Source organism: Solea solea, chromosome 18 (genome assembly GCF_958295425.1).
Source record: "Solea solea chromosome 18, fSolSol10.1, whole genome shotgun sequence".
NCBI classification, from domain to species: Eukaryota; Metazoa; Chordata; class Actinopteri; order Pleuronectiformes; family Soleidae; genus Solea; species Solea solea.
Genome location: NC_081151.1, coordinates 18,442,685 through 18,469,512, shown reverse-complemented (window position 1 = coordinate 18,469,512; position 26,828 = coordinate 18,442,685). Strand labels below are relative to the sequence as shown.

The 26,828-nt window shown below is 42.5% G+C and overlaps 1 protein-coding gene across 2 annotated transcripts; it reads right to left on the bottom strand.

Moving 5' to 3' along the window:
- On the bottom strand, positions 1-25,942 carry slc35f4 (solute carrier family 35 member F4). Of its 2 annotated transcripts, none has more exons than XM_058616070.1 (7): positions 25,533-25,942; positions 4,761-5,061; positions 3,237-3,456; positions 3,010-3,135; positions 2,459-2,651; positions 1,274-1,363; positions 1-723 (listed from the first exon to the last, which is right to left on the bottom strand). In XM_058616070.1, the coding sequence occupies exons 1-7, from the start codon at positions 25,744-25,746 to the stop codon at positions 482-484; spliced, it is 1,386 nt and encodes a 461-aa protein (XP_058472053.1). In that variant the 5' UTR covers positions 25,747-25,942; the 3' UTR covers positions 1-481. The 2 variants fall into 2 exon arrangements, with proteins under 2 accessions (XP_058472053.1, XP_058472054.1); XM_058616071.1 differs by lacking the exon at positions 25,533-25,942 and adding an exon at positions 9,059-9,304.
- Between the last annotated feature and the right edge of the window lie 886 nt (positions 25,943-26,828).

Genomic DNA, 26,828 nt, shown 5'->3' with positions numbered 1-26,828 from the left:
TGAATGTTTTAAGTCTTTTATTGTAAAACCAAAAGATCCTGTACATAGCGCATAGTATAATTGCCAGTTTGTAATATAATGCCATTCTATAGGACTTGAAATTCATATTCTTATGGACACCTCTCTAAATAAATATCATAAATACAGATAGGATTGAGCCAAAGTGGCCCTGCCAATAATTATATTCACAGAATACAGTCCACAGCGCAGGTCAGGGTTGCGTGCAAGGGACAGGACTGAGCGTTGGGATTTCAAGAAAGTTTAATCCACTTGCTACCCTTTCCATAAATGTTCCCCCCCTCCTGCGATGTACTGATGGAGACAATGAACCTCCACAGAGAAGTTTCAAGTTCAAAACAATACTTCCTGTCTTCCCGATGGTGGGTCCATGTGGACTGGACGTCCCTGCCACATACCCTTAAGTGGGCAAGTCTTTGTGACTGGGTGCAGGCGGTTCCAAGCTCATGTCGTCATGCCCACGTCATGCTAAGGGGATAGAGACGGTACCGTTTGCTCGACTGCGGCTGCGAGTGTGGACGCTGGACTCTGTGAGCTCCTCGCCGTGCTCCTCCGTCTTCTTGTCGGCAATCGTGGCCAGGAAGCGCAGAGTGACCGAGTCCCACTCCTCCGGCAGCAACAGCAGCAAGAAGCCCAGGCAGATGATGCAGGTGGCCGCCAGGCGCACCACGCTGAAGATCACCTCGTGTTTCAAAACATCGACGGCTGAAGCGGGCGGAGTAAAGACATGGGACAACAGAGCAGGGGGCGGACAGGGAGAGACAAAACAACAAGTGAGATTCATTACATAAAGTGAGATAAACCACAGGACAACGCGGCCGTGGAGGATGAGTGCAGCAAATGCGGCTTATAGCGAACACAAGTGATCCACTTCATCCTCTCTGTCTTTGCAGTCTGGAGCCTTTGGACAAGTTGGCATAACCCACTGACCTTCATCTAGTCCATCATGGTTAAAGGGGAAAAAAAAACTTGTCTGCAGGCATTTAGTGTCGCCTTGGCAACCTGATCCTCCCTTAGCGAGGGAATAGTTGCAGGGTCTGTTGAAGCACACTGATGATTGGGTTTCCAGGACGAGAAAGACAGACTTGCTGCGTAATCTCTTTGTTACAGTGGCCTTAAGTGCTGAGTCACTAAATCCAAAACCCACAGCATACTTACTCATTTTTTAATCATTTTCATTCCCACCATAACAATCAGGGAACACTAATAAGTAGGTACACCGTGAGTGGTAATGACTCCACAAAAAAACCCTTACCTGCATTGCCCGGCACACTAAGCAGGGTCCCGATGGAGATTAGGATGGGGTAGGTCAGCACCACACCGACATGCACCAAGATGTTAAACACTGTAAAAGACACACGGTCATTCAGACCTAACCACAGCATATTGATTATGGATATTGTTATTGACCGGTACCTTATGAATTTTTAGAAATACTCTCTATGTACTGCAAGATTATAATAAACTTTTAATTATTTTTTAGAGCGGGTTTGCTACTTTTTATTTTTTTATTTTTTATTAGTTTTAATGTTAGTTTTTGTAATATGGAGTATTTGCCAGGAAGTTAGTTTTTGTAATATGGAGTATTTGCCAGGTGCAAGATTCAAAAACCGCATTTAAAAAATGTATTGGGACAGATGAACAACCATATCTGATTCAAATAACTTTCTCATATCCTCAGATCCTTTACTCATAAAACTTGTTGTAATTGACAGAAACACAGCGAAGAGCAGTGCAGGGCTTTTATTTTCTCTGAAGGAAGTGACGTTAACGTCGACTTTTTGTCAATTTCAATTACTTTTTTTTTCAATCCCAACGTCCTCTGTTGTTAAATATTTTTAAATATTTTTTAATAAATAACCCTCATCAGACACCACATTGTTTGTGAGTCAGCAGTCTCAATCTCTCAGTCTTAGGAAAAACCTGAGCAAAATTAAAAAAAAGACTAGATGTTTGAACCAAACATGGTCATTTTCTACATGAAAATGTAATTTATTTTTAAAAAATGTCTCAAAAGTACAAAAATAAGTCTTGTAGTGCCTTGCAATGACACTCTGAATTTCCAAGTATTTTAATGACTGCATGATAAAGGGTTAACACGTTTAAAGCTGCAGTAAGTAACTATTGGTGATTTTAGTTGATGTTAGTATTCTGCCTCTGTTTGGTCTTCACGAACAGAAACGGTGTAACATTGTTTGAATGCTGTGTCCATCTGACAACTGTCCGTCTCTGTCGAGCAAAACTATCAGACCTGACTGAGGGTCTAATTTGGCAGCAGTGGGTGGGGCAAGAAGTATTTAGCAGTTTTTAGCAGCAGAATTCACTTCTCAATCTGTTTTGTTACTTTAGTTCATTTTCAATTAAACCCCCCGCCATATTATTAGTTACAGCTTTAGAACGAATCCATCGGCTTTGACCATAGAAGTACATGCACTCTCACCCAGCCACAGTCCTGCCAGTCCACACAGGTATCCCCAGGGCAGTGAGGACAGCGAGCCCCAGTGCTCCACCTTGGTGAAGTAGAGGATGAGGGACACGAAAGAGATGAGGATGAGGTTGAAGAAGCCCATGGTGGAGAGGAAGTGGGCCACCTCTCCGAGGTTGGCGCTGCCAAGAAACATCTTGAACAGCACCTGGTTGATGAGAAGACACTGTCGTATCAGTCACTTTATAATATTACTTAACTAAAAGTCTCCAAGTATATGACATTTACTGTATTTAAGTGTCAAAAGTTGTTTTCTGATATAAAAAGACTAGAAATGCTCTATATAAATACCGAATACCAACTCTTCTTCTGATTTTATTTGGTAGTAATGAGTAACAAAGATAGTTAGAGGACATGTAGTGGAGTAAAAGTAAAAGTTGCTAAAAATATGAATAACAAAATAAGTACAGACGCATGAATTTTGTACTTAAGTACAGTAACAACGTATTTTGTACTTAGTTTTAATTACAACGCTGCACAAAATGTAATATCTTTGGCAGTCTGACCTTATAAAGAGCTGATGTCGAGGCTGAGCCCACAGCCAGTGCCACGCCCACAAAGGAATCACCATGGAAACCGTCAGCATAGGCCATCATGACAATCCCCGTGATGGCCATTATGGCTGCCACAATCTGCAGGTAGAGTTTTTAAAACAAAAAAAAACCATCAGTGACGCGACGTCAACATCTCCATGCACCAGAAGAATTTGCACTGTCGGCATTTCCACACTTACCCGAACACCCATGAACCGATCCTTGAGGACGATCCAAGACAGAAGAAAGACGAAGGCCTTGTGGCAGCAGTAGAGGGCGGAGACGTCCGTGGCGGTCAGTTTCTTCAAGGCCAGCAGGTACAGGTAGTTGGTCAGCGTCCACAGGATGGAAAAGGGCGCCGTCCTTTTTACGAAAAGCTTAAGAGTCATCCCATCCTCCCCAAACAACTTGCTGCACTCCCTGTTAGTGGAAACACAAAGGGGAGTAAAAGGAAGTCATGTCGTCTTGTTTTTTTCTCCTTCAGTTTCAGCCTCGCTGTAAAGAGGACGGTGTGTTAGTGGATGGAAATATTGTGCTGCTTAGTTACCTGGTTCCTCGTGGACGGGGATCGGTTTGGAAAGAGTCTCTTGGAGCCACGAGTGGAAATTTTTATGGCATAATCTTTGTTGTACATGTATGGTCCTGAGCTTAAGATAACAGTATACGACTTATCCAATATAAATGTAAACGTCAGCTAGGCTTGGTAACACGTTATATTACAGTGCAGTAATGACACTGAAAAAAGGACATAATGTTATGGTAATAACATTTTTCCCCAATTATCCCAGTAATTGCTTAAAAAATAACAATGTAGTAGGGATGGGAATCTTTATCAAGAATCAAGAAGTCCTGTTTGGGCTGTTCAATTAAATTTCCTCTTTTTTTGGGAGAACAATATTTGTTACACAGTTGGAGAAGTATGTCTTTGAAATGACTCAGCATAAATGTGTTGTTGGCAGCTTCATATGTTCATAAATATGTTGTTAGCAGCTTCACATGTTCATAAATGTGTTGTTAGCGGCTTCATATGTTCGTAAATGTGTTGTTAGCAGCTTCATATGTTCATAAATATGTTGTTAGCAGCTTCACATGTTCATAAATGTGTTGTTAGCGGCTTCATATGTTCGTAAATGTGTTGTTAGCAGCTTCATATGTTCATAAATGTGTTGTTAGCAGCTTCATATGTTCATAAATATGTTGTTAGCAGCTTCATATGCTCATAAATATGTTGTTAGCAGCTTCACATGTTCATAAATGTGTTGTTAGCGGCTTCATATGTTCGTAAATGTGTTGTTAGCAGCTTCATATGTTCATAAATGTGTTGTTAGCAGCTTCATATGTTCATAAATATGTTGTTAGCAGCTTCATATGTTCGTAAATATGTTGTTAGCAGCTTCATATGTTCATAAATGGTCTAAGATGACTGTATCGGACTGATATCAGTATCCGGTAGATACTCGAGTTTGTGATATCGGTATCGGACACAAAAAAGTAGCATCGTCCCATCCCTACAATGCAGTAGTGTGATGAAACTAAACACAAAAAAAACTACCACAGTTATGTCCACATAACTCCTAACATTTAAACTTTATGACATGGAAATAGGAAATTCTAATCGGATATCGTCTGATTTTTAAATAAACAATATGATGGCATTGTCATAGGGTTAGCATGTTATTACTGAACTGTCATTTTCATGTGAAGAGAGTGAATTTTTGACTTACCTGAACTTCTGTATGGGCGTCTGCTTCTCCTGTGTCGTCATCACATGCACCGAGTAGTAGATGGGGAAGAAGAGGATGTTCCAGTTGCTGCTGAACCAGGAGATGAAGAAGGGACAGGAGAAAGACTGGAAGGTCAGCTTCACCAGCTGCGTGGTGCCCATCCAGGAGGAGGACACGCACAGCACCACCAGCAGACCACCCAGGACCTTCAGGACTGCGTTGGCGCAGGTCTGGTAGAAACGGTTCTCTCCGCTGGTCTCGCTTCCTGCTGTGTCTCCGTGGGACTCTGAACCATCCTCTCCTGAGGGAATGAATAAGGTATACTTCAGTTTAAATTATTATTTTCATTAAATGATAATCCTGAGAAGAATAATTCACGATTCACGATATTATTGCGATGAAAAAAGTTGAATATAATGTTTTTGATTCACTTACGGTGGTCAGAAAACAACTCATTAAGACTGAATAATTTTGGTTTGTGGACTGAATCAGACGTTTGAGAACATCATCGCATCGAGTTACTAAGTTTTTTGTGTGTGAAAAATAATGAATTTAAATAGGTCATAATAAAGCTGGATGTTGGTGAGTTAGAAAGAAAGTCACTCACATGAAATATTAATGTTTGTCCTTATTCACGTTCATCACAATAACAGAACTTCCCCACAACTTATTTATGGGATAATATTCTATACTATCCCATACCGTAGTCTCTATTTTTTATTTTTTTTGCACTTTTATGTACTGCAATGTAGCCTACAATATGCTCCCCGGCTGCAGATTGCATTTCTTGCTGTACAGGCACCAGTGTGTAAAGCAAAGCTTTTTTTCCAATGTGCCGGGTTACCATAAATAGCTGTCATTGCTTCATGATGCGGCACACACCGTCCACTCGTTGTAGTTCCGGGCGTGCACAGAAACCCGATATGCCACGGAGCAAACGCAAACCTGACCACATGACATTCTACGAGAAAGGCAGAGCAACCTTGGCAGCCCTTACTCCCCTGCTACAGCATTGTAATGTAAAGTCAATGTATAACCTTGCACGGGACTCACGGCAGATCTTGCCAACTGCATTAATGGACTGCAGGGCTGCACGTCCTCTGGACCTTAACTGTATTGTAGTATATTGTAGTATATACACACACATATATATATATATATATACATATATATATATATATATATATATATATATGTACGAGAGCGTTTCCGGGGGAGAGCTGCGATCCGTCCTTTACCTCTCAACGGTGTGATCAATTTACACCACGGCAGGCATAACAGATGACATGTGCTGCTGGGTGTTGGCTGCGCCTGTGCTCTCTTTGCAAGCTCAGCATGTGAAGCTCTGCCATGTTCGCCACGGCCACAGACACTAGAGGCCCGCGAGCGCTGGAATGAAGCATTTTTTCCCCTCTTCCACTAATAGTCTGACAGGTGCAGTGAAAACCAGGGCAGTGAGAGCATATGTTTATGACACGATGATAATTTCTTTCCCTCTGGTTAAAAATAATGGCAGTGTCACTTATATGAGGTCTCAAACTTGTGGCTCGCGGGACACATTCCGAACCCCTATCAGCATCAAGCAGCGTGCCACTAAATATAAAGTTATAACGTGTTATTTTTAAAACTTGATTCATTTTTGCCTCACAAATACGTTTATACTGTGATTGATTTATCGTTCCATATAACAACAAACACTTTTATTTTGAAATTATGTGATAGATCATCATAAATAAAAGCCTAATAAATGCATGAGATCATTAATGGCTCTACCTGATGTACCAAAGACAGAATAGTGATTGGAGTCACAGATTATACAGATTATACTGTCTGCTGTGTCATCGGATCCTTCGCTTTTGACATAAAACCGAGCACCTCCTGTGTGCAGAATGTCACCGGGTGACACGAGACATCCGGGAAGAGGGATCTTACATCCTATCACACACCTGGGATGCTGTCCTCAGACAGCAGGGGGCGTAGTCTTTCCCCCTGCTGTCTGAATCAACCTGTATAAAACAGGAAGCAGGACATGTCACATGTAACGTCACGTGACCCTTCTGAGGAAGACTACAGGAAGTGGACCGAACATGTCAAGGTAATGGGAGAAAAAAAGACTTGTTTATCTGTCTCTAAACCTTTTTTGGACATTTGTTTATGTTCAAAAGTAGAGCAAAAGTAAAAGTACTAAGAAATGCTGCATTACGTGTAATTGTCCTACATTTCTAACCTTACTTAAGTAAATGTTCACAGGTATCTGACCAACCTGTATGAAACAGGAAGCAGGACATGTCACATGTAACGTCACGTGACCCCTTTTGAGGAAGACTACAGGAAGTGGACCGAACATGTCAAGGTAATGGAAAAAAAGACTTGTTTTTCTGTCTCTGAACATTTTTGGACATTTGTTTATGTTCAAAAGTAGTGCAAAAGTAAAAGTACTCAAAAATGCTGCATTACGTGTAATTGTCCTACTGTCATTAAGACACAAGCTCTTTTTCTCAAGAGAATCCTGTTTTGAAGAAGGTTAAGTTCATGGTTTTCTATTTTATTGCTTCCTAAAGATGACATTTGTGTGTGAATGTTGGACTTGTCCCACATATTTGCAGTTTTGTGAGATACTTACAAAAAAAAGTGGAAATGCAGCTTCATAAAAGTAAAAAAAAAAGAAGTTATTTTGCCGTTCTGTGTGTGGAAGAAGTCAAATGCAGAAGTGATAGTGCTTGAGTGTTATTTTCCACCACTGCATCAATGCAGATCTGGTCTTGAGTCTGCGCAAAACTCTGAGGCAAGAGACCAATAAGACATACAGTAGGTGGCAATAAAGCCTCTCGCATTCTGTAAAGTGTAACACCCCTGACGACTCTCATGGATCGAGTTCAGTTCATTACAGGCGATCGCCTCGAAAATCTCTCCGATAACACGATTCACCTCACACCACACTGGCTGTGTATCCCAGCTGGGAGCGCATCTACAGTTTGTGGAGAGAGCAGAATGTTCGACACCGCTACAGATTTGTTTCTGCGGGATTATCCAGGGGATTTGGTCTAATTACATTCAGTCGCAGCAAAGATTCTTAATCAACCTAATGAGCCTGGTGGCTGCTAAACCGCAAAAAACTGAGATCTGATACTGCTGCATGAGAGAGAGGCTGCTCTTTTATCCCCGTTTGTCTTGCGTCTCATCCTCCGAGCAAACTGGTTTGTGTTTTCATACAGTAGCAGCATTGATAAAAACCTGGATACAGGTTCTTCTGCGCTGGAATAAAAAGCCACTACAGGCTGATCAGGTGCCAAGATGCAGTAATACTGTAGTTCTACGATTCCCCTGCTGCACGAAAACAGCTCTTGTGGCCAAAATTGTTTCCTCATGAAGGCTCTTAGTTACAGGGCTTCCAAATTAGGTCAGACGACGTCGTCAGGGCGATACTGACTGAAGGCGACCGGTGTATCGCGATGAGAGCTGCAACTAACGATTATTTCCATAATCGATGAATCTGTCGATTATTTCCATAATCGATGAATCTGTCGATTATTTTCTCGATTAATCGTTTGGTCCATAAAATATCATAAAACCTTCAAAAAATGTTGATCGGTGTTCGTGATTGATTCACTTTCAATGATTTCTTTGTCGTCCCGGAGCCAAGAAATGAAGAAAATATTCACATTCAAGAAGCTTAAACGATCGGAAGTCTCGTTTCAATCATGAAAAAAAGCTTCAAACCGATTAATCGATTAATCTGAGTCGATTTCATGCTGGCCTGTCATGTTTTAAATAACGTTATTGAGATTACATGATGGGATACCTTGATAAGATTTTAAGCTCAGATTGCCCACAGCCTGTTTCTCTCTTGACCGGCCCCCTCCTGACCAGACTAGACACTCATTGGCCCCCCCAGGTCATTGGAGTTTGAGACCCCTGCTATAGAGTACAGAGCTGAAATGCTACAGGAAGGAAGTGCTGCACCACACTTGAGTTCTCAAAAGCAACCAAGCACATGTCACTGATACAAGTCCATTTCCTGTCCGTGTTTAGCTTCTCAACTCTGCAACAAGACGTCTGATAAGATCCAAATATCTGGAAGAAAACTTTCTACAAGTCCAGAGAAAGTAAATGCATAACCAGACACTGAGCTAACCACGATTCAAACTATAACACAGGTTCTGCTTCATTAGGACAAGGTTTTGGTCTCTGTTAAGTCCTGACAAGGTCAATGTTGATACCGTAAAAGGTCATACAAACTATACAAATACAAGTACACACACACACATGCACCTCTGTCCTGGGCCTGTCAGTTTTACCTTCAGAGATGGGGCAGGTCAGGACCTGAGTGCTGTACGAGCTGAGAGGAGCCACTCGGGCCGAGTGCTTCTTCATCCTCCGCTGGGGCAACACGCGCTCTGTCCGTCCCTGGGAGGTGTGAGTGTGCGTGTGTGTGCGTGCGTGCGTGTGTGTGTGTGTGTGTTGTTGCACGCTCAGCAGCTCCTCCTGTTCGCTCCGTGCATCCTCAGACTCCTGACTCTTCCACTTCGTCTTCACACTCTTGGTTGCCCCCCCCCCCCCCCCCGCCCCTTCCCTCCTCCCTTCCTCCCAGATTTCTGTCAACTCTTGACTCTCCGTTCCTCTCCAGCCCAGTTCTCTCACTGTCAGGCCTACTAATACTCTCTCTCTCTCTGTGTCTCTCTTTGTCTCTTCCTCTGTCTGTCTGTCTGTCTGTCTGTCTGTCTGGATCGGGACACAGCTCGGTGGACACAGCTCGGTGTGAAAAGTGCAGTGAAGTGGAGACTCTACTGTTTCACTGTCATGCCATGATCCGGCGCTGCCACTGTCTCCAAGGGAGACTGAGCTTCAAGTGTGAGTGGCACGGCGCAATCACTCCCCTCATCCCTTTTCTATCCTCCCCCACCTTTTCCTCCTGTCTGTCTACGCTTGGTTTTGCCCTCCTCTTCCTTTGCTCCACGAATCAGCAGCTTTGTTTGGAGGGTAACCAAGCAGCCCGGGCTAATTATGCTGCGTAAGCTGCTGCCCCCTCTTTTCCTCCATCCTCTCCTCCATCCTCTCCTCCTCCTCCTCCCTGTCCCTTTTATACCTGACCAGACTCACTCCTTCCCTCCATATCTCACCCTGTCTTGTCCTCCAGTGACTCTGTCTCTCTCTCTCTCTTCTAAGCTCTTCACTCCTCCTTAACAGTCAGCTAATTAGCAGAGTCCTTTCATATTGCCTGCAACGCTGCGGTGGATCTCTGACACGGTCACAAACTATCATGCCAACACTGTTCACAAACACACGACGGTCCCATGGATGCTAATTGTGTCTCATACTGCTGTGATTTTACAGCTGTGAGTATTACAAAGATATATATATATATATATATATATATATATATATATATATATATATATATATACATAAGATAAAAATCTACTTAAAATGACCATATTCACAAATTGCGTGTAAGAAATAGTAATGCAGATTTGTAGAGGAACACATACGTACACATGTTCTACTCTCTCTATGTATATTATATTATATTATATTATATCATATTATATTATCTTGTATTATATTATATTATATTATATTATATCATATTATATTATCTTGTATTATATTATATTATATTATATCACATCACATCACATCACATCATATTATATTATATTATATTATATTATATTATATTATTTTATATCATATTGTATTGTATTATATTATATTATAATATATTATATTATATTATATTATATTATATTATATTATATTATATTATATTATATTATATTATATTTGCTCAACCAAATTCATTACAATTCATTGGATCATTACACCAGCAACTTAAAGCTTTGGCTGTATAAATGTTAATGTCAAATAATCACATAAATGATGGTGGAGAGACGGATTTTGACGGTTGAGCTACTGTATGTCGCGTTAGAGCTGAAACAATTAATCGATGAAGTAATCGAACAACTAATTTAATCGGTTTGAAGCTTTTTTCATGATTAAAACAAGATTTTCCCGATTGTTTAAGCTCCTTAAATGTGAATATTTTCTTCATTTCTTGGCTCTGGATAACAAAGAAATCATTAAAAGTTGTGGTTTGTGGACAAAACGAGACATTTGAGAACATCATCAGTTCCAGGTTTGACGAAACAGGTTTTCTGATATTTTATGGACCTAACGATTAATCGAGAAAATTAGTAACTATATGAAACATTAGTGAAGCAGATGCCTGTAAAAGAATGGTTACTTTCTGTAAACACTATTGATTAGTGCGTCTTCACTAATGTTGGTTAAAAAAAAAAGGATGTTTACTGGTAATGGTGTAACTTTAAACATTAAATATTTACAGTGCGATGCTGCTACTACCTTAATAATAAAAGAAAATCCATATTACTTTCATTATTGTTGCACAGTCAGGGGGGGAAAACCCTCTCCATAGTCTGGCCCATGTGAGTCATTCCCGGGGACTGTGGTCAGGAACGACCCGCCCCTCCCCGTCATTCTATCTTTATCTGTGGTTTTTCTTCCTGAAGACTCACTGGAACTAAACTGTGCGTAGGGCCTTCACGTCGCTGATATATCGGTGTCTAGTGTATGCGGTGAGACGCGCGAGGCCTCGCAGCCTGTAACATAATCCTAATATAACCTATGCTGTGCAGTAAAATCGATACATAAGTCAAGCCCGGAACAGCAGAGCTATGACCTGAGAAAGAGAGAGCACTGAACGTGCAAATGGCTTTTTACCTGAGTATGAATGAATGAATGTTATAGGGGATGAAAAATGTGTTGTTTTCAAATGGGAATTTGCAAAATCAAACTAAATGACACACAGTGGCAACTAAATAACGGAAGAAATAACCAGAGAAACACTTCACTTTCCCTTAAGATTCCTATATTATCCTATATCCGACATATTTTTGTCTTATTTCAAAGAGAAACAAATGCTAATGTCGTGCACCTTTTTGATTTTATGCACCTTATGCACTTGAGATGACAAAGACGTGTTTATGTTTTTATTTAATATAGTTACGGCTAAAACTGCACTGAAAAAAGGAAATAGTTGGAACAACTTTGAAAGATGATGATGGCTGTTGACCTGTTTTGTACACTCCATTGTGTAAATAAAGTTTATTTTTAAAAAAAGAAAGAAAGACACCTAACTCTGACACTTTGACTTGAATAAGAAAAGTAGGTCAATCACACATGGTGTATTTGTTTGTAATGCAAACTGTTGATTTGAAATCCTTCTTCTTTCAAATTCAAATTCTTCACTATATCTGACTTAAAGCAACTGTGTTAGGCTTACTTGTAAATTGAAGTTGAAAAATACTTCATTAATTTGCGTGTTACCAATTGAAGTCATTTTATTTTTAAGTTGGTCCAACTATTTTCTTTTTTCAGTGTTAATTTCAAGTTGAAACTCAAAATATTACTTCAACTACTACTCAAATACACTTTTTCGAGTGTGTACTTTTTCAGTCCTGCTCTATACTGTTATATTAAAGAAAATTCATTTGTTTGTCACGTACATGTTGACAGGTATTAATATCGTTAACTTGCCATCCTCATATTAGAATATACTAGTACACAGTCGTGATGTTCGAAAAGAAGCTTGACCTAAAATCATTTTTTGTATTTATTTAACAAGGTTGGTCCCATTAAGATCAAAAGATCTCTTTTTGCAATGACAAACAACAGATAAAATTCAAGTTGCGTAAAACAAACGAGGTAGACGAAGATTTGCTCATTGCTTTCTTGCCCAGATCTCACAATATATATCACAAAAAAAGCAATCGGTATAGTTATTATGCAGCTAGATTTTGTCCAGGATCTCTGCCCTTATATCAGTATCATCCCTGGTACTGCACTCTCTGTCTGTCTGCCTGTCTGTCTCTCTCTCTACTCTCCACTGCTCATCAGCCAAAGGTCTGGCACTTCTGCAGAGAGAGAAAAGCACAGCAGAGAGTTTTCCTGTGCATTCTGATTGTGAAATTGTGAAATTGTGATTGTGATGCCTTACTCATACAATGCAGGCATGGATGATAGTAATGTTTGGTCAGGTGTAAGCAGGGGGATGAGCCCGAAAAATCAATCACTCATCAATCAGATTAACAGAAATACCAGGACCACAGACACTGCTGAACTCCACAGTTCAATCGCAAAAAATGAGGTTTTAGGAGAATATTGATCTCTCTTTCTCTTTCTTTTTGTCTTTTTTTAGGTAATTAACTTCAGTTTTTAATACAATACAATGAACATTCTGGTTAAAATGTTTTTCCTACATCTTAACAACCACAAGTTTACAGTAGAATTCAAGAGCACAACCAAAAATAATCCTTAACCTGAATCAGCACCTCTATAAAACAGCATAAACTCAACAATAATCTAGCTAGGCGTGCCTAATAAACTGGTGTATGTAACATAAAGACATAATATTGAATTGCAGATCAAAGCCCATAATATTATGGCTTCCTCTCTCCATGCAACACCATAGCAACAGTGAGTCTCCTGTGCACAATCTCCCCTGATTCATGCAACTCATTTGGGCTCTTTTGTCATTTAGATGAACAAACACTCCTCGGTGTATGGTGCGACGCCGTCGCTGTCGTCAGCGCCTCTCTCCTTCTTTTTTATTCAGTACCACGAGCACAAACGCCACAACAGGAGACACATGAAAGGCCTTTTTAAGTGTAACTCTAGCAGTTTTTCCAGATGTTCATCGTCCACTCAAGCGTCAAGTGGTTGGAATATTGGAAAATGACGTCACCTAGTGGTGTATATGATGAGTTGCATCACTCAGCTCTTACAGATTTGTCCTGTTCTGCATACCAGATTAAGTCTGATGAGATTTTAGAGGCTTCCCTCTTGGACGTTCAGTCTCCTACAGATGACTGTGACCTGGATGACTGAGAACCTTCTTGCAGATTATACAGTAATTCCGATGTAAACTATAAACAGTGAGATCTATAGATTGTCGTCAATGATGGGGACTTTGTGTGGCTGAATAAATCTGTCCCTAGCAAAAACGTATTATTTTTCTATAGAAATTTAAGGTGACAGTTTCATTGCTTGTCCATAGACGTGAGAATTGTGAGATTAACTGTATCGGTTGATTAAGGTTTGAACACAAGGTCATATGTCGTTGTGCCTCCAATGTATTCCATATTGCTCTATTTATTATTGATATTATCGCCGTTTTTGTCATGACCTTTTTTTTTTTTTTGCTGGAGGTCACAGAGTAAGATGTTCATTGTACTGGGTGATAGTACACATGACTAGAGCACCACATATTTAAGCTCCTTTTCATGTGAGCTCAAAGTGTTGAGCCAATAAATCAGTAGATATAATGCACTGTTTTAAATGGGAGGGAATTGCAATTGGGCAGCCCTAAAGTCAGCCATGGACAGAATGGATTCCTGCGCACAACTGCAGGCCAAAAACCATGATATCAAACAGTAGTGTGTCACCTAACATGATGAATTCTGTGCTCAAACTAGTGGGTTTTCCAGGTTAGTACAGTTTTAAGACTCTCAACTTTATGCAGGATGTGCAATTCCACCCCACTTTCTGTGAAAGATGCTGAATTCATGCAGCCGGTCTATGTTCGGACATGTACTAAGGATGCAAACTGACACACCTGCACAAAAGGCCCTAGAAAGGGTCTTCCAAGTACAAGGCCTGCAAAAGAATGACCCAGAAATCAAAATGATTCCACAAAAACCAAAAACTACCACGGTCAAAATGATTAGCCCCCTTAAGAACTGACACAAACCACTGTTGTGCAATGGCACGCTTTAACTTTGTGACACTCAAAACCTTTGAAATCAAGTTAAAACTGAGGGTATATCTCCCAATTTAAACACAGTATAAAGTCTTTAGTGAAGGTTTGAGCTGTCAAGTCAAATAATGGACGTATCCAAAATAAAACTAGGACGTTTGAAAAAGGCTGTGTTACAATTACATTATCATAGGGGGGCTAATAATTCAGTTGTACAGTCTCTCCAGGATGACTCACACATGCCGGCAGTAATTTGATCAAGTAATAAGTGTTAATGTTCACTGTCTGGACGACATGACAGGTCACTTTGTTGTTGTTGTTGTTGTTGTAAGAGGAAGAGACCACAGGAGGGCAATGTGAGGCTGCCGACTGCTGGTGAGCTCAGCTTGACACAAACGCCATTACTAACCATGCGCACACTGTGCTTTTATATCATGTAAATAATATTTTCTTCATACAAAAAAAAACATACAGAAACCCGACACACGGCCCATAGCACCGTGACATATTGCACTCATTTACATGCAGCATGTTTGTGCTCCTTCAAAGAAGAGTGTGGGACTAATAGCACTCCAGCAGTCGTTCAGGCGAAGCTCATTCCCCCCCATTCAACTCTTGGCTTGGTTATAAATAGCACAGAAGACTTCCGGTGGAGAGGGGAATGGAGTAGACGCATGCATCGTGCTCTCCCGCGCTGACCTGTAAAAACACACCTTTTTGCAACCCAAACCCGACTCGACTTCTAAGTAAGAAGAAGTAATATTTTACACATGCTTCATGGCCTCCGGAACCAGGTTGGCTAAGGAAAGAGAAACCGCGAGAGACGACTCGACCGCCATGGATAGCCAGATTAGCATGCCCGCTCTGACTAGCTTGCTAGAAGATCACCGTCACTCCATATCAGCGGCGCTGTCCGCCGAGCTCAGAGCGGCGTTTATCTCGCTCGAAGCTAAACTTGACACGGTGCAGGTTACTGTGACTGACTTTGGTGAACGAATTGTAAGTCTGGAGTCCAACGCCAACTTAACTGAAGAACGCATCCAAGCTCTTGAAGCATCATGCTCCATTTTATCAGAGACTTGTGCTAAGCTCAGAACCAAAAACATCGATCTAGAGGGAAGAAGCCGGCGTAACAACGTCAGGATTATTGGCCTGCCTGAGTCCATTGAAGGCCCACGACCTACGACCTTCTTCTCGGATGTCCTGAAGGAGATATTCGGGGACCAGGTGCTACAAACTTCGCCAGAGCTAGACCGGGCCCACCGATCACTAGCTGCTAAACCGCGACAGGGAGACAGACCCAGACCCGTGATCGTCTGCTTTCACCGGCACCAGACCAAGGAGCTCGTTGTCCGGGAGGCCCGCAAACGGAGGAATGACCTGAAGTACCGTGACTCGCCGGTTCGCATCTACGAGGATTTCTGCCCCGACGTGTTAGAGCAACGAGCGGCATACCGCGATGTCATGGCTAAGCTGTACAATCTGGGCCTCCGACCGGCTTTGCTCTACCCAGCTAAACTCCAAATCACCAAGAAAGATGGCAACAAGAAACGCTTCTCCTCAGTCGAGGAGGCCACTGCCTTCGTGGGCTCCTGGCCCGCTCCATGAGGCTACTTTTATTGTTTCTTCTCGTCGGCAGATGTATGGGCTAATCCACTAGCGGCTAACGCTAGCAGCACTACTGGCACGGGCCTCGGGATGACTCGCTCAGCTGGTAAGAGCGCCTCGACAGGATAATGTTTAACACACATTGATTGTGAACTCTTACTAGTGTCGTATGATGCTCTTCGAACACTGGGACTCTGTTATCATTTGTAAATCTCATCTGGGCTTGTTGAACCGATGCTAAGTATGGTGTTTACCCCTGGTTGTTTTGGTTAGCTTTGCCACTTGGCTCATTTGATCATTGACCATGCCTTTAACATTTTATTAGGGGTAATATCAGTTAAATGTTTAATACGAAAATGTCCGCTGCATCACAGTGTGAGTCCGGATAAATGTGTTGACTGTTTTGCTGCAATGTTCAATTGGTTTCAGGCCATAATGTGGGAGGTGTTTAAACTTCCCTTGGTTAGCTATTGCTTGATTTTTTCCTGTACTGTATGGGTTATACTTATTCCTGCGGGAGTGTTGAAGGCATGGGGATCCGTAAGTATAAAGAAACTGGAAGCTATACAGGGGTGTTGAATGTGTTAACAGGGAATTTAGTTATAGGTTGTTTGTTCTCTGTTGTTGTGTTGTTGTTTTTTTTTTTTTTTTTATTTATTTTTTTTTTTATTTTGTTTCCCCCCCCCCCCTCCTCCAAGGGCTTCGCCACTGTACATCTTCACTTGACAAGGGGTGAATAATGCACAGCACAGCTACACCTCAAAGTCAGGGCTGCAGGTTGGTGTCATGGAACGTTAGGGGAGTCAATGGAGCAATCAAAAGGGGCAAAGTGATTTCACATTTGAGGCAACTTAAAGGGGATATTTATTTCCTTCAAGAAACTCACCTTAAGACCTCTGAGATTTCACGTATGAAAAGACCTTGGATGAGTCATGTATTTCATTCCAGATTTTCTGCAAGGGCGAGAGGGGCGGCCATCATTGTAACTAAAAACATAACATTTGAACTAACCAAATCTATTGAGGATCCCAATGGGCGTTTTGTGGCTGTTTCAGGCAAGCTGTTTGACATCCCAGTCATTTTGGTGAGTGTCTATGCCCCTGTGTGGGACGATGACAAATTCATTACTCATCTTCTCTCCTCCCTTCCAGACATAGATAACCATTACCCGATTATAGGTGGCGATTTCAACCTTATCCAGGATCCTATTCTAGATAGGTCCTCGTCTAAACCCTTTACTCTCTCAAACTCTGCCACAACACTGAGATCGTTTGTAGATCAGCTTAGTCTATGCGATCCTTGGAGATCTCTCAATCCTTCCACCAAAGCCTTTTCTTTTTTTTCTCACGTCCACCGTACATATTCTAGAATTGATTTTTTTCTAGTGGATACTAGGCTGCTGCACTGGGTCAACTCTAGCGAGTATCACAGTATAGTGATCTCAGACCATGCTCCTACATCAGTTGTCATAAATTTCCCAAACCACAGACCCACACACACACAGTGGAAACTTTCCCACTTCTTACTGAACAATCCACATTTTAAAAAATTCTTTCAGGAGGAAATAGTCAATTTCTTTCATGCAAACGACACCCCAGACGTTACTAAAAGCACTCTTTGGGAGGCATGTAAAGCATATTTGAGGGGTCAGGCGATTTCATTTGCTTCTCGGCAGAAAAAAGTGGACACGGAGAGGATGGTATGGCTCTCAGATCAAATAGTTAGTATTGACACACAATATGCCGCCGCACCTACTCCCTCTCTTTATGACCAACGTCTCAAATTGCAGGCGGAGTTTGATCTTTTGTCAACATCCAAGATTGAAACAAAATTGTTAAAAACAAAGCAACGGTTTTTTGAAATGGGAGATAAGGCTGGCAAACTCCTTGCCCATCAGGCTAGAACTGCAGCTCTCTCGAGATTAATCCCCAGGATAAAATTGCCATCGGGAACAGTGGTCACTGACCCCAAATTGGTAAATGATGCGTTTTTGAATTTTTACTCCGACTTGTACACGTCTGAGTACTCACCTGAGGTTTGGAAGAGCCATAACCCCCTGGAGATGTTCTCATATCCTAAAGTTGATAGTAGTCTGTCTGACAAATTAGGCGCGCCAATCACTACGGCTGAGGTACAGGAGGCAATTGGACAGCTACAAAATGGAAAATCCCCGGGCCCTGACGGGTTTGTGGTAGAATTCTACAAAGCATATTCAATCCTAATAACCCCACATTTGGTTAACGTCTATAATGAATCCTTTAATAGCGGCAGATTACCACCAACCCTATCGGAAGCTAACATTTCTCTTTTATTAAAAAAAGACAAAGACCCCCTTGAATGTAGCAACTATAGGCCCATTTCACTTCTAAACGTGGACCAAAAGATTCTTGCCAAGGTCCTGGCCTCTCGCTTGCAACAAGCCCTACCAGCCCTAATTTCCACGGACCAGACGGGGTTCATGGCTGGAAGGAACTCCTCATCTAATACTAGGAGACTTCTCAACATCATTGGCTCCCCCAACCCTGTCTCGCCTGAGGTAGTAATTTCTTTAGACGCTGAGAAAGCGTTCGACAGGGTTGAGTGGGAGTATTTGTACTATGTCTTGTCTAAATTTGGTTTTAGCTCTGACTTTATCACATGGATTAGACTGCTTTATGAATCTCCAACCGCCCATATCCTTACAAATGGAGCAAGGTCGCCCCCTTTTGCCCTCCGTCGGGGTACCAGACAGGGATGCCCCCTTTCCCCCCTCCTGTTTGCTCTAGCTATCGAACCACTGGCCATCTGGCTCCGGGAGGAGGGGAGAGTCGAGGGCATCACCAGGAATGAACTCACCCATAAGCTGTCCCTGTACGCGGATGATTTGTTATTATATGTGTCAAACCCTGCGTCATCCATCCCTGTTATTACAGACATTCTAACACAATTCGGCAAATATTCTGGTTACAAATTGAATTTTAATAAAAGTGAACTTCTCCCTATCAATCCCCTGTCTAAGAAGATGCCACAGTCTTCTTTTCCATTCAGAGTTGTTACAGAGGGGTTTCGATATTTAGGCATATTCATCACTGCTTCTTTTAATGACCTTTTCAACAAAAATTTTCGCCCTCTCATTGATAAGTGCAAGCTTGACCTGGCTCGCTGGTCTTCCCTCCCTCTCTCCCTATTTGGTAGAGTTAATCTGGTAAAGATGGTGATTCTACCTAAATTTCTCTACCTGTTCCAACATATTCCGATTTTCATCAGACGATCCTTTTTTCAGCAGCTAGATCAGACAATATCATCCTTTCTGTGGTTGAATAAGCCCCCCCGTATTAGAAAAGCTGTATTACAACTCCCCAAAAAGCTGGGCGGTCTTGCACTACCCAATCCTATCCAATACTATTGGGCATGCAATATTAACAAACTCATTAATTGGATTGACAGAGGAGCTGATACAGGCCCCTCTTGGGTTCAGTTAGAGCTACGGTCCTCAAAGTTTTCTTTACAGTCCCTCCTTACTGCGCGACTTCCCCTTAAGGTGCATAATGTCTCACAGAACCCTGTTGTAACCAACTCACTAAAAATTTGGATCCAATTTCGCAAACACTATGGCTTGAATGATCCCTCAACTTTAGCACCGGTTGTTAAAAACCATTTATTCCCGCCCTCCCTGTCAGACGCCACCTTCACTATGTGGCGTAACAAAGGGTTATTATATGTCAAGCACCTTTACAAAGATAACATATTTACTAATTTTACGGAGCTTGCAGCCAGGTTTGAATTACCTCAATCTCATTTTTTCCGGTTTCTTCAGGCCAGGCACTTTGTTAAAACCAACTACCCTCACTTCCCTAACCATCCACCCGGGTCTCGGATTGACTCCTTGCTCACCCTCGATCCTGCACAAAAGCGTTCCATCTCCGTGATCTACAATGCCATTGACTCCCTTAACCCTGACCTAATGACTCGTCTGAAACAGACCTGGGAGGAGGAGCTGGGAGTTCCAATTTCAGATATACAATGGGACCAAATCCTTAAGCTAGTTCATACATCCTCTATATGTGCCAGGCTCGGTTTATTACAATGTAAAGTTCTTTTTAGAGTGCATTACACAAATGTCCGACTGGCGAAGATTTATCCAGACACCAGTGACAGTTGTAATAGATGTAAACAGTCACCTGCTAATCACACACATATGTTTTGGTCCTGCCCGAAACTCACCGGTTTCTGGCGCCAAATTTTTGATACACTCTCAACGGTGCTCGATATGGACCTTAACCCTGATCCTTGCACGGTCCTGTTTGGCTCCCCTCCACTCGCTACACCTCAACTCCCTGCGTCAAAGCGCCGAGTACTGGCCTTTACAACGCTATTGGCCAGACGCCTTATTTTGTTTAAATGGAAGCATGTTCTTCCACCTTCACACAATAGCTGGCTTAGAGAGGTCTTAACTCATATCAAGCTTGAGAAGGTTAGATTTTCATTGGCGGGTTCTGATAATGCCTTCAACAAAACCTGGCAGCCCTTCTTGGAATACTTAGATAGGACTATTATTCACCCAGACAGTGACTAGATGCCCCCCCCCCCCCCCCCAACCTCTTTTATTTTTTATTCTGAATTTTATTCATTTTAACATGTGATTTTAATAATTATTTATTTTTATTTTATTTATTTATTTTTTGTTCTTGTTTCGTATGTGTTCGTCTTTTTTTTTTTGTTTTTTTTGTTCTCTTTATCTAACAGTGGGTGGGTAGGGGAAAGGGATAATAACGGCTCATGGAGCAGTTCAGACTTTAAGTTAAGTTGTTGTTGATTTCAGCATATATTGTGTAGGACTACCATCTGCTAATTTTACTGCAAGTCTTACTGTATACACTGTATGTGTGAACCACTGTTATGTAAACACAAAATCGAATAAAAAGATTTATAAAAAAAAAAAAAATAAATAAATAGCACAGAACGAGCAGGCATGGTGAACGGGCCAGTCCAAAATAACATACGCAGGCTGTTTTTGAGGTAGACGGTGGACTTTCACCTCCTGCCAACACGGAAAAAGTCAAGTACAAACAACAGTATATAGTGTACGTGTATATTCCCTTTTTTTCTTTGGTAAATACTGCACTGTGTTAATGTTTTTTTTTTCCGCTTCTCTGTGTGCCTGGATGTGCTGTTGTACGGTGGCCGAGAGGGGCAAGCACACTGCAACGGCCCAAAACACATGCAGGAGGAGAAACGAGCTGCATATTCACAAACGCTGCAGATTCCCAAAACACCGGCAAGTCCCAAAACGCCGACAACTTCCAAAACGCCGGCAAGTCCCAAAACACTGGCAAGTCCCAAAACACCGGCAACTTCCAAAACGCCGACAACTTCCCAAACGTCGGCAAGTCCCAAAACGCCGGCAAGTCCCAAAACACCGGCAAGTCCCAAAACACCGGCAGCAAGTCTCAAAACATTTGCCCCTCTTGGCTGACAGAAACGACAACGGAGGCGTGCGCAAATGCGTTTTGGGACTTGCCGGCATTTTGGGACTTGCCGGTGTTTAGGGACTTGCTGGTGTTTTGGGACTTGCTGGTGTTTTGGGACTTGCCGGCGTTTTGGGACTTGCCGGCGTTTTGTGAATTGCTGGTGTTTTGGGACTTGCTGGCGTTTTGGGACTTGCCGGCGTTTTGGGACTTGCCGGCATTTTGGGACTTGCCGGTGTTTAGGGACTTGCCGGTGTTTTGGGACTTGCTGGTGTTTTGGGACTTGCCGGCGTTTTGGGACTTGCCGGCGTTTTGTGAATTGCTGGTGTTTTGGGACTTGCTGGCGTTTTGGGACTTGCCGGCGTTTTGGGACTTGCCGGTATGATGGGAATCCGCAGCGTTTGTGAATATGTGGCTTGTTTCTCCTCCTGCTTGTGTTTTGGGTTGCTGCAGTGCGTTTGCCCCTGTCAGCCACCGTACTGCTGTCTTGTTGTGATGCCAGTGGTGAACACAGGTAAAGTGTCACCACACATAACTGTCATTATTCCTGCACTCTACCCATTTACCTATAGCGGGAAGCCCAGCTGCAGCTATTGCTCATTCAAAAATAATGCACAACAAATGATGTTAATGGCTTCCTGGGAGATGCTGAAGAAGCATTTACTGCACACACAACAATTACCTGCTCGAGCAGGAGCAGGAGGTGCTGTTCCCGCATCTGATGCTGTTTCCAGATTTAAAGTTTTCCCTCGTGCACATGTTTATACAGGTGCTATGTAAAGTGGTGGGAAAGGTGCTTGTTTGTAGTTCACAACTGTGGATAGTATCTTAGAAGACCTTGTGAGTAAATGTAGTTCACATTGTGCCTCAGAGGCAACACAGATGGAAAGTGAGAATGATAAACAAACTGGCAACAGGGTCTTACTAAATATATCATTACCCCATAGGCCCGGCGGGACGAGCCAACTGTTCTATTTACGTGCGCCTTTGTTTTTTTTAAATTGATAATGGAAAATAAGACTCGCCAGCTTGAGGGACGTGTAATGATCTGGGCCCAAAAAGCACGTTATCACAACAACGAAGTTTCAACTCGGTCGATATGACTGTGAGTTAAAGTTGAAAAAAAAGGAACTTTTCACAAATCTGAGCCAAAGCATAATCTCAAAGTAAGAAGAAAATCACATCACAGTGTATATCGCAATAGAATTATTGCCCAGACTCAAAGTTTACAATCGGGTTAACTCTGGCTTCACCAGCAATATAACATCTTTAAAGACACTCTGTTGACTCTGGCAACACACACACAAACAATTAATTGATAGATGGAAAGACGCAGGGCAACAGATGGCATGTTTTATCAGCAAAATGTAGAAAATTGCCTCTCAAACCAAATAACCCTCCATTCGCAGGCGGCTTTTATAAGCTTGGTTGCCAGAGCTGTTGCGACCCACACCTGCTCCTTGTGTTTACAAAATCCCATCAGAGGCGACACCACATCTTTCATTTTCCTCCCCTTCCTCTGTGAGCAGAGGCCTGGATACTGATTTCCATTTTCCAATTCCCCCAGTTCCTCTGAAATGTGGCTCCATTAGCCACACCAACGTTTTCCTGATTAACCAATCGATCTTATTAAAACGTAAACAACTAGACAATAGTGAACCATCTACAGTAGACTATAGGAAAAATATGTATAAGAAAGCTCTATTCTTGCATTTTGTGTCTGAGGTATTTTGAGTTGTTAAAGCGGTTGGGTCTGTTTTCCATTTAACGTTTTTGGACGCCTCTTGTGCGATTGCATTCGTGGTTAATCGACTGCAACTGGCTCTCTTTAATGAGAGGCAGACACGTTTTCCCTTTGCCTCCGTCTGGAAATCCATTGACGTGCTTTCAGAAGCCTCGGCTGGAACCGCTCTTGATTGGATGAGCTCCTATTTGCATCCTCACATTTCCTTTGAGATTACCCGTGAGGTGGATTCGTCAAGGAACGTCAGTGACACCGAGAGAGTGGCGTGCGTATCCCTAAGTCACGAATTCATCTCTAGGCTTTTATGTAACTGCCAGAGGATGATGTTCAGGAGCGTGTGAGACAAGTCCAACTCAGTTATGGGGAAGTGTATGAGCGTTTGAAACCGAGGAGGCCACTGGGACTTGCTCAAGAAAAGTGCAAGTTCACCCCTTCCTCTAACGGAGAAGGATGAACCAATAAAAAAATGCACCAACTCTTGCACAAAGGTGACATTTTAATAAAGCCGTTTGTTAAAGGAACAGATTTATAGTCGGTGCGCGCGGGGCACTGCAAGGGTTGCTCTTTCCCTCTGTTACCATCTCTCTGGCACTGGCCTCAGGGCAAGATTTCAAAAGATCATCCCTGAACAAAGTGCATCATCAGCTCTCTGTTTCCGGTTTTGTGTCGGCAGAATTCAACGTATTGCTCCACCAATCAAGAGCATTATCGACAAAGGGAAAATACTGTACTACTACAGAATCTGCTGCGTTTGTCATCCGGGACGTTGATAGTGAAACGTTTGGTATTCAAGACGACTCCGCCGGTTATTTGATACGGACCATTAGACCACAGATGAAATCATTCAGTTTGAAAATGGCAGCATCGTTTGAGCAAAACACTTGTGTAATTGTGTTGTCTGATAGTGTCACATTTGTTTGTTCTCTCTCTGTCTCTCGCTCTGTGTGTATCTTGTATTCCTTATATTGTGGGGGATCTAAATCTGTTTTACATCCAGGGGTGGCAAACATACGGCCCGTGGGCAACAACCGGCCCGCCGGAGGGTCCAATCCGGCCCGGAGGATGAATTTGTGAAAATTACACATCAAATCACACAATCTAATCATAATGTGAAATCCTATGTTTTTCCACACACACATGTAAATTGTAAATTTAGGCATAATATTGTTGAAATTGCACTTATTTTTCTCAAGAATTTTCAGGTTGTTCATAATACGTCTTGTGGTTAGGTTAGCATGCTATTATTTTACTGGTCCGGCCCACTTGAGATCAAATTGCACTGTTTGTGGCCCCGGAACTAAAATGTGTTTGACCACCCTGGTTTACACGGTCGCATTATGGGGACTTGAAGGAATACTTCACAGATTAGCATTTAGCTTTGTATCACTAGACTAGAGGTAGTATTTTTGAAAAATTGTGCTTCCCAACCTCAAAAAATCTTCATTCTTTTCTTTGTTACGTGCTCACCAGTGACACTTGGTCTGAGCCTTGAAACTGCAATGCTAATTCCGCACTTTTTAGGGGGACGGGACCTCATTCCCAGAATGTAAACAGTGTCCGCCATCTTTGCTAACAGTTGTGTCACTGGAGGGCACGTAACAAAGAAAAGAATGAAGATTTTTTTCAACTCAGGGGAAATTGAGGTTGGGAAGCACCATTTTTCAAAAATACTAGCCCTAAAAGATCGGTGAAGTATTCCTTTAAGGGGACAAAAATCCATTCTGCACGGCAACTCAAGTGATTTACAAGGGCATCGAAATGCATAAGATGCTTTCTTTTAAGTTATAGGCTGAGGTTAGGGTTAAGTTAAGGTCAGGGGTCAGGGCACGAGTCATTATGGTTAGAGTAAGTCTCCAGGGAACGAATGTAAGTCAATGCAATGTCCTCCTGAAGTGATGGAAACCAGTGCATGTGTGTGCGTGCTCTTGTATGTGTGTGTGTGTGTGTGTGATGGATGGGCCAGTGCATCATCCAGCTGTCACAGTTACAGCAGTGTATGACATCAATAATGGCAATAATTAAAACCCGACTGTAGTGATTTAAAAAAAACTCATTTACATTTTATAAAAAAGATTTTTTGCATTTGTGCATTCCCCCCCCCCCCCCCATACACATAGCCTGCACAATAAGAAGCTGCACACCTGCAGGAGGACTGTCGCATCTACTGATCTGTTGATCAGTCTACTTTTCTCACTCACTTCTATGACTGGAGTATCCCGGGTTGTAGCCGTAGTAACCGGTAATCCTCAGAATCCGGTCCTCGATGTCGTGCACCCCGTTGGCGGTCACTTTGGAGCCGCTCTCCGTGAACGCGGCGCGGCTCTCGCCGCTCGGCAGCTGCGTGATCTTCAGGGGATCCAGAAGGATGCACGGCTCCTCTCCGCTCTCCTCAACGCTCTCCGCGCTTATCATTGCAAGGTCCGAGCGGGCACAGACGCGAGAAGGCGGCGGGGACGAGTCCTGATCACCACGCACACAAAGCTCCGGGACCGCATCGGCCAGTGAACACAGAGCGGATCAGGGAGCACGTCCAGAAGCCACGGTCACATTCCTCCAGTGATGCTCCCGGACGCAGCGCAAGGTTAACAAACTCCTTGAACCTGGCACACATGAAACACTAGGGGGCGTGTCACTACTATCACATCCTCTCAATACCTGATTTCAGGGCCGACCCTATGCTTTTTGGTGCCCTAGGCGGGATTGGGATTTGGTCCCCCCTGTGAATTTTGACAGCACATTTTCATTTAGTTTTAGTATAGTCTTATAATTAGAAAAAATAATTAAAAATTAAAAATTATAATAAAAAAAAATCTAGATTAATCACAATTAAAAGTTAAAAGAACTGTGTGATTTCAAAGAGACTCAGGCCGATGAGATCGGGTCAGTCGAGTGCCAACCAGGTAATCTTAAAATAAAGGCTCAGCATGGATGACTCTTGCCTGTATCCAACAAGAACATGTGTTAACTTCACAAAAATCCACCTGAGAAGTCACACGCACGTCTGTTTTTTTGACAGTCAAGGCAAAGGATCGCAACTTCCAGTCATTGTCAATAAATTGTGCCGTGACACCCAGGTAACTTTTTGTTTGAGCGATGGCTCTGTCGCTTCTTAAAATGCAACCTTCCTCCCAACCATCCCTCCCCTCTCTCCATCTTCAGCTACCGTCTCTCAGTCTCTCCTGTCTGACTGACTGCAGGCAATTTTATCGCGTTAACTTTAACAGCCCTAATAATAACATTAACTTTGATTTTTAAAGCGCCTTTCTCAAAACCCAAGGTCGCCGTACAAGGACAAAAAGACACAAACTTAAAACAATCAGGTGGCAAAAACCTGCAGGAACAAGTGTTGTTTCAACATTGATTTCCGACTCCAGAGTTGGTGCCTGGCGAATAGCCAGAGGGAGTGAGTTCAGAGGGTTGGAGCAGCCACACTGTGCTGCGAGTGCTGTTGCCTGCAGGTGCAGGGGGATGGAGAGGAGACCCAGGTAGAGAGG

What these genes read in the sequence shown, in the direction of transcription:
- slc35f4 (XM_058616070.1), bottom strand. Translation starts at nt 25,746, where the DNA reads ATGATAAGCGCGGAGAGCGTTGAGGAGAGCGGAGAGGAGCCGTGCATC. An exon ending in GGGATACTCCAGTCATAGAA is followed by an intron (nt 5,062 to 25,532) that starts GTGAGTGAGAAA and finishes TCATTCCCTCAG; the next exon opens with GAGAGGATGGTTCAGAGTCC. An exon ending in ACGCCCATACAGAAGTTCAG is followed by an intron (nt 3,457 to 4,760) that starts GTAAGTCAAAAA and finishes TTCCACTAACAG; the next exon opens with GGAGTGCAGCAAGTTGTTTG.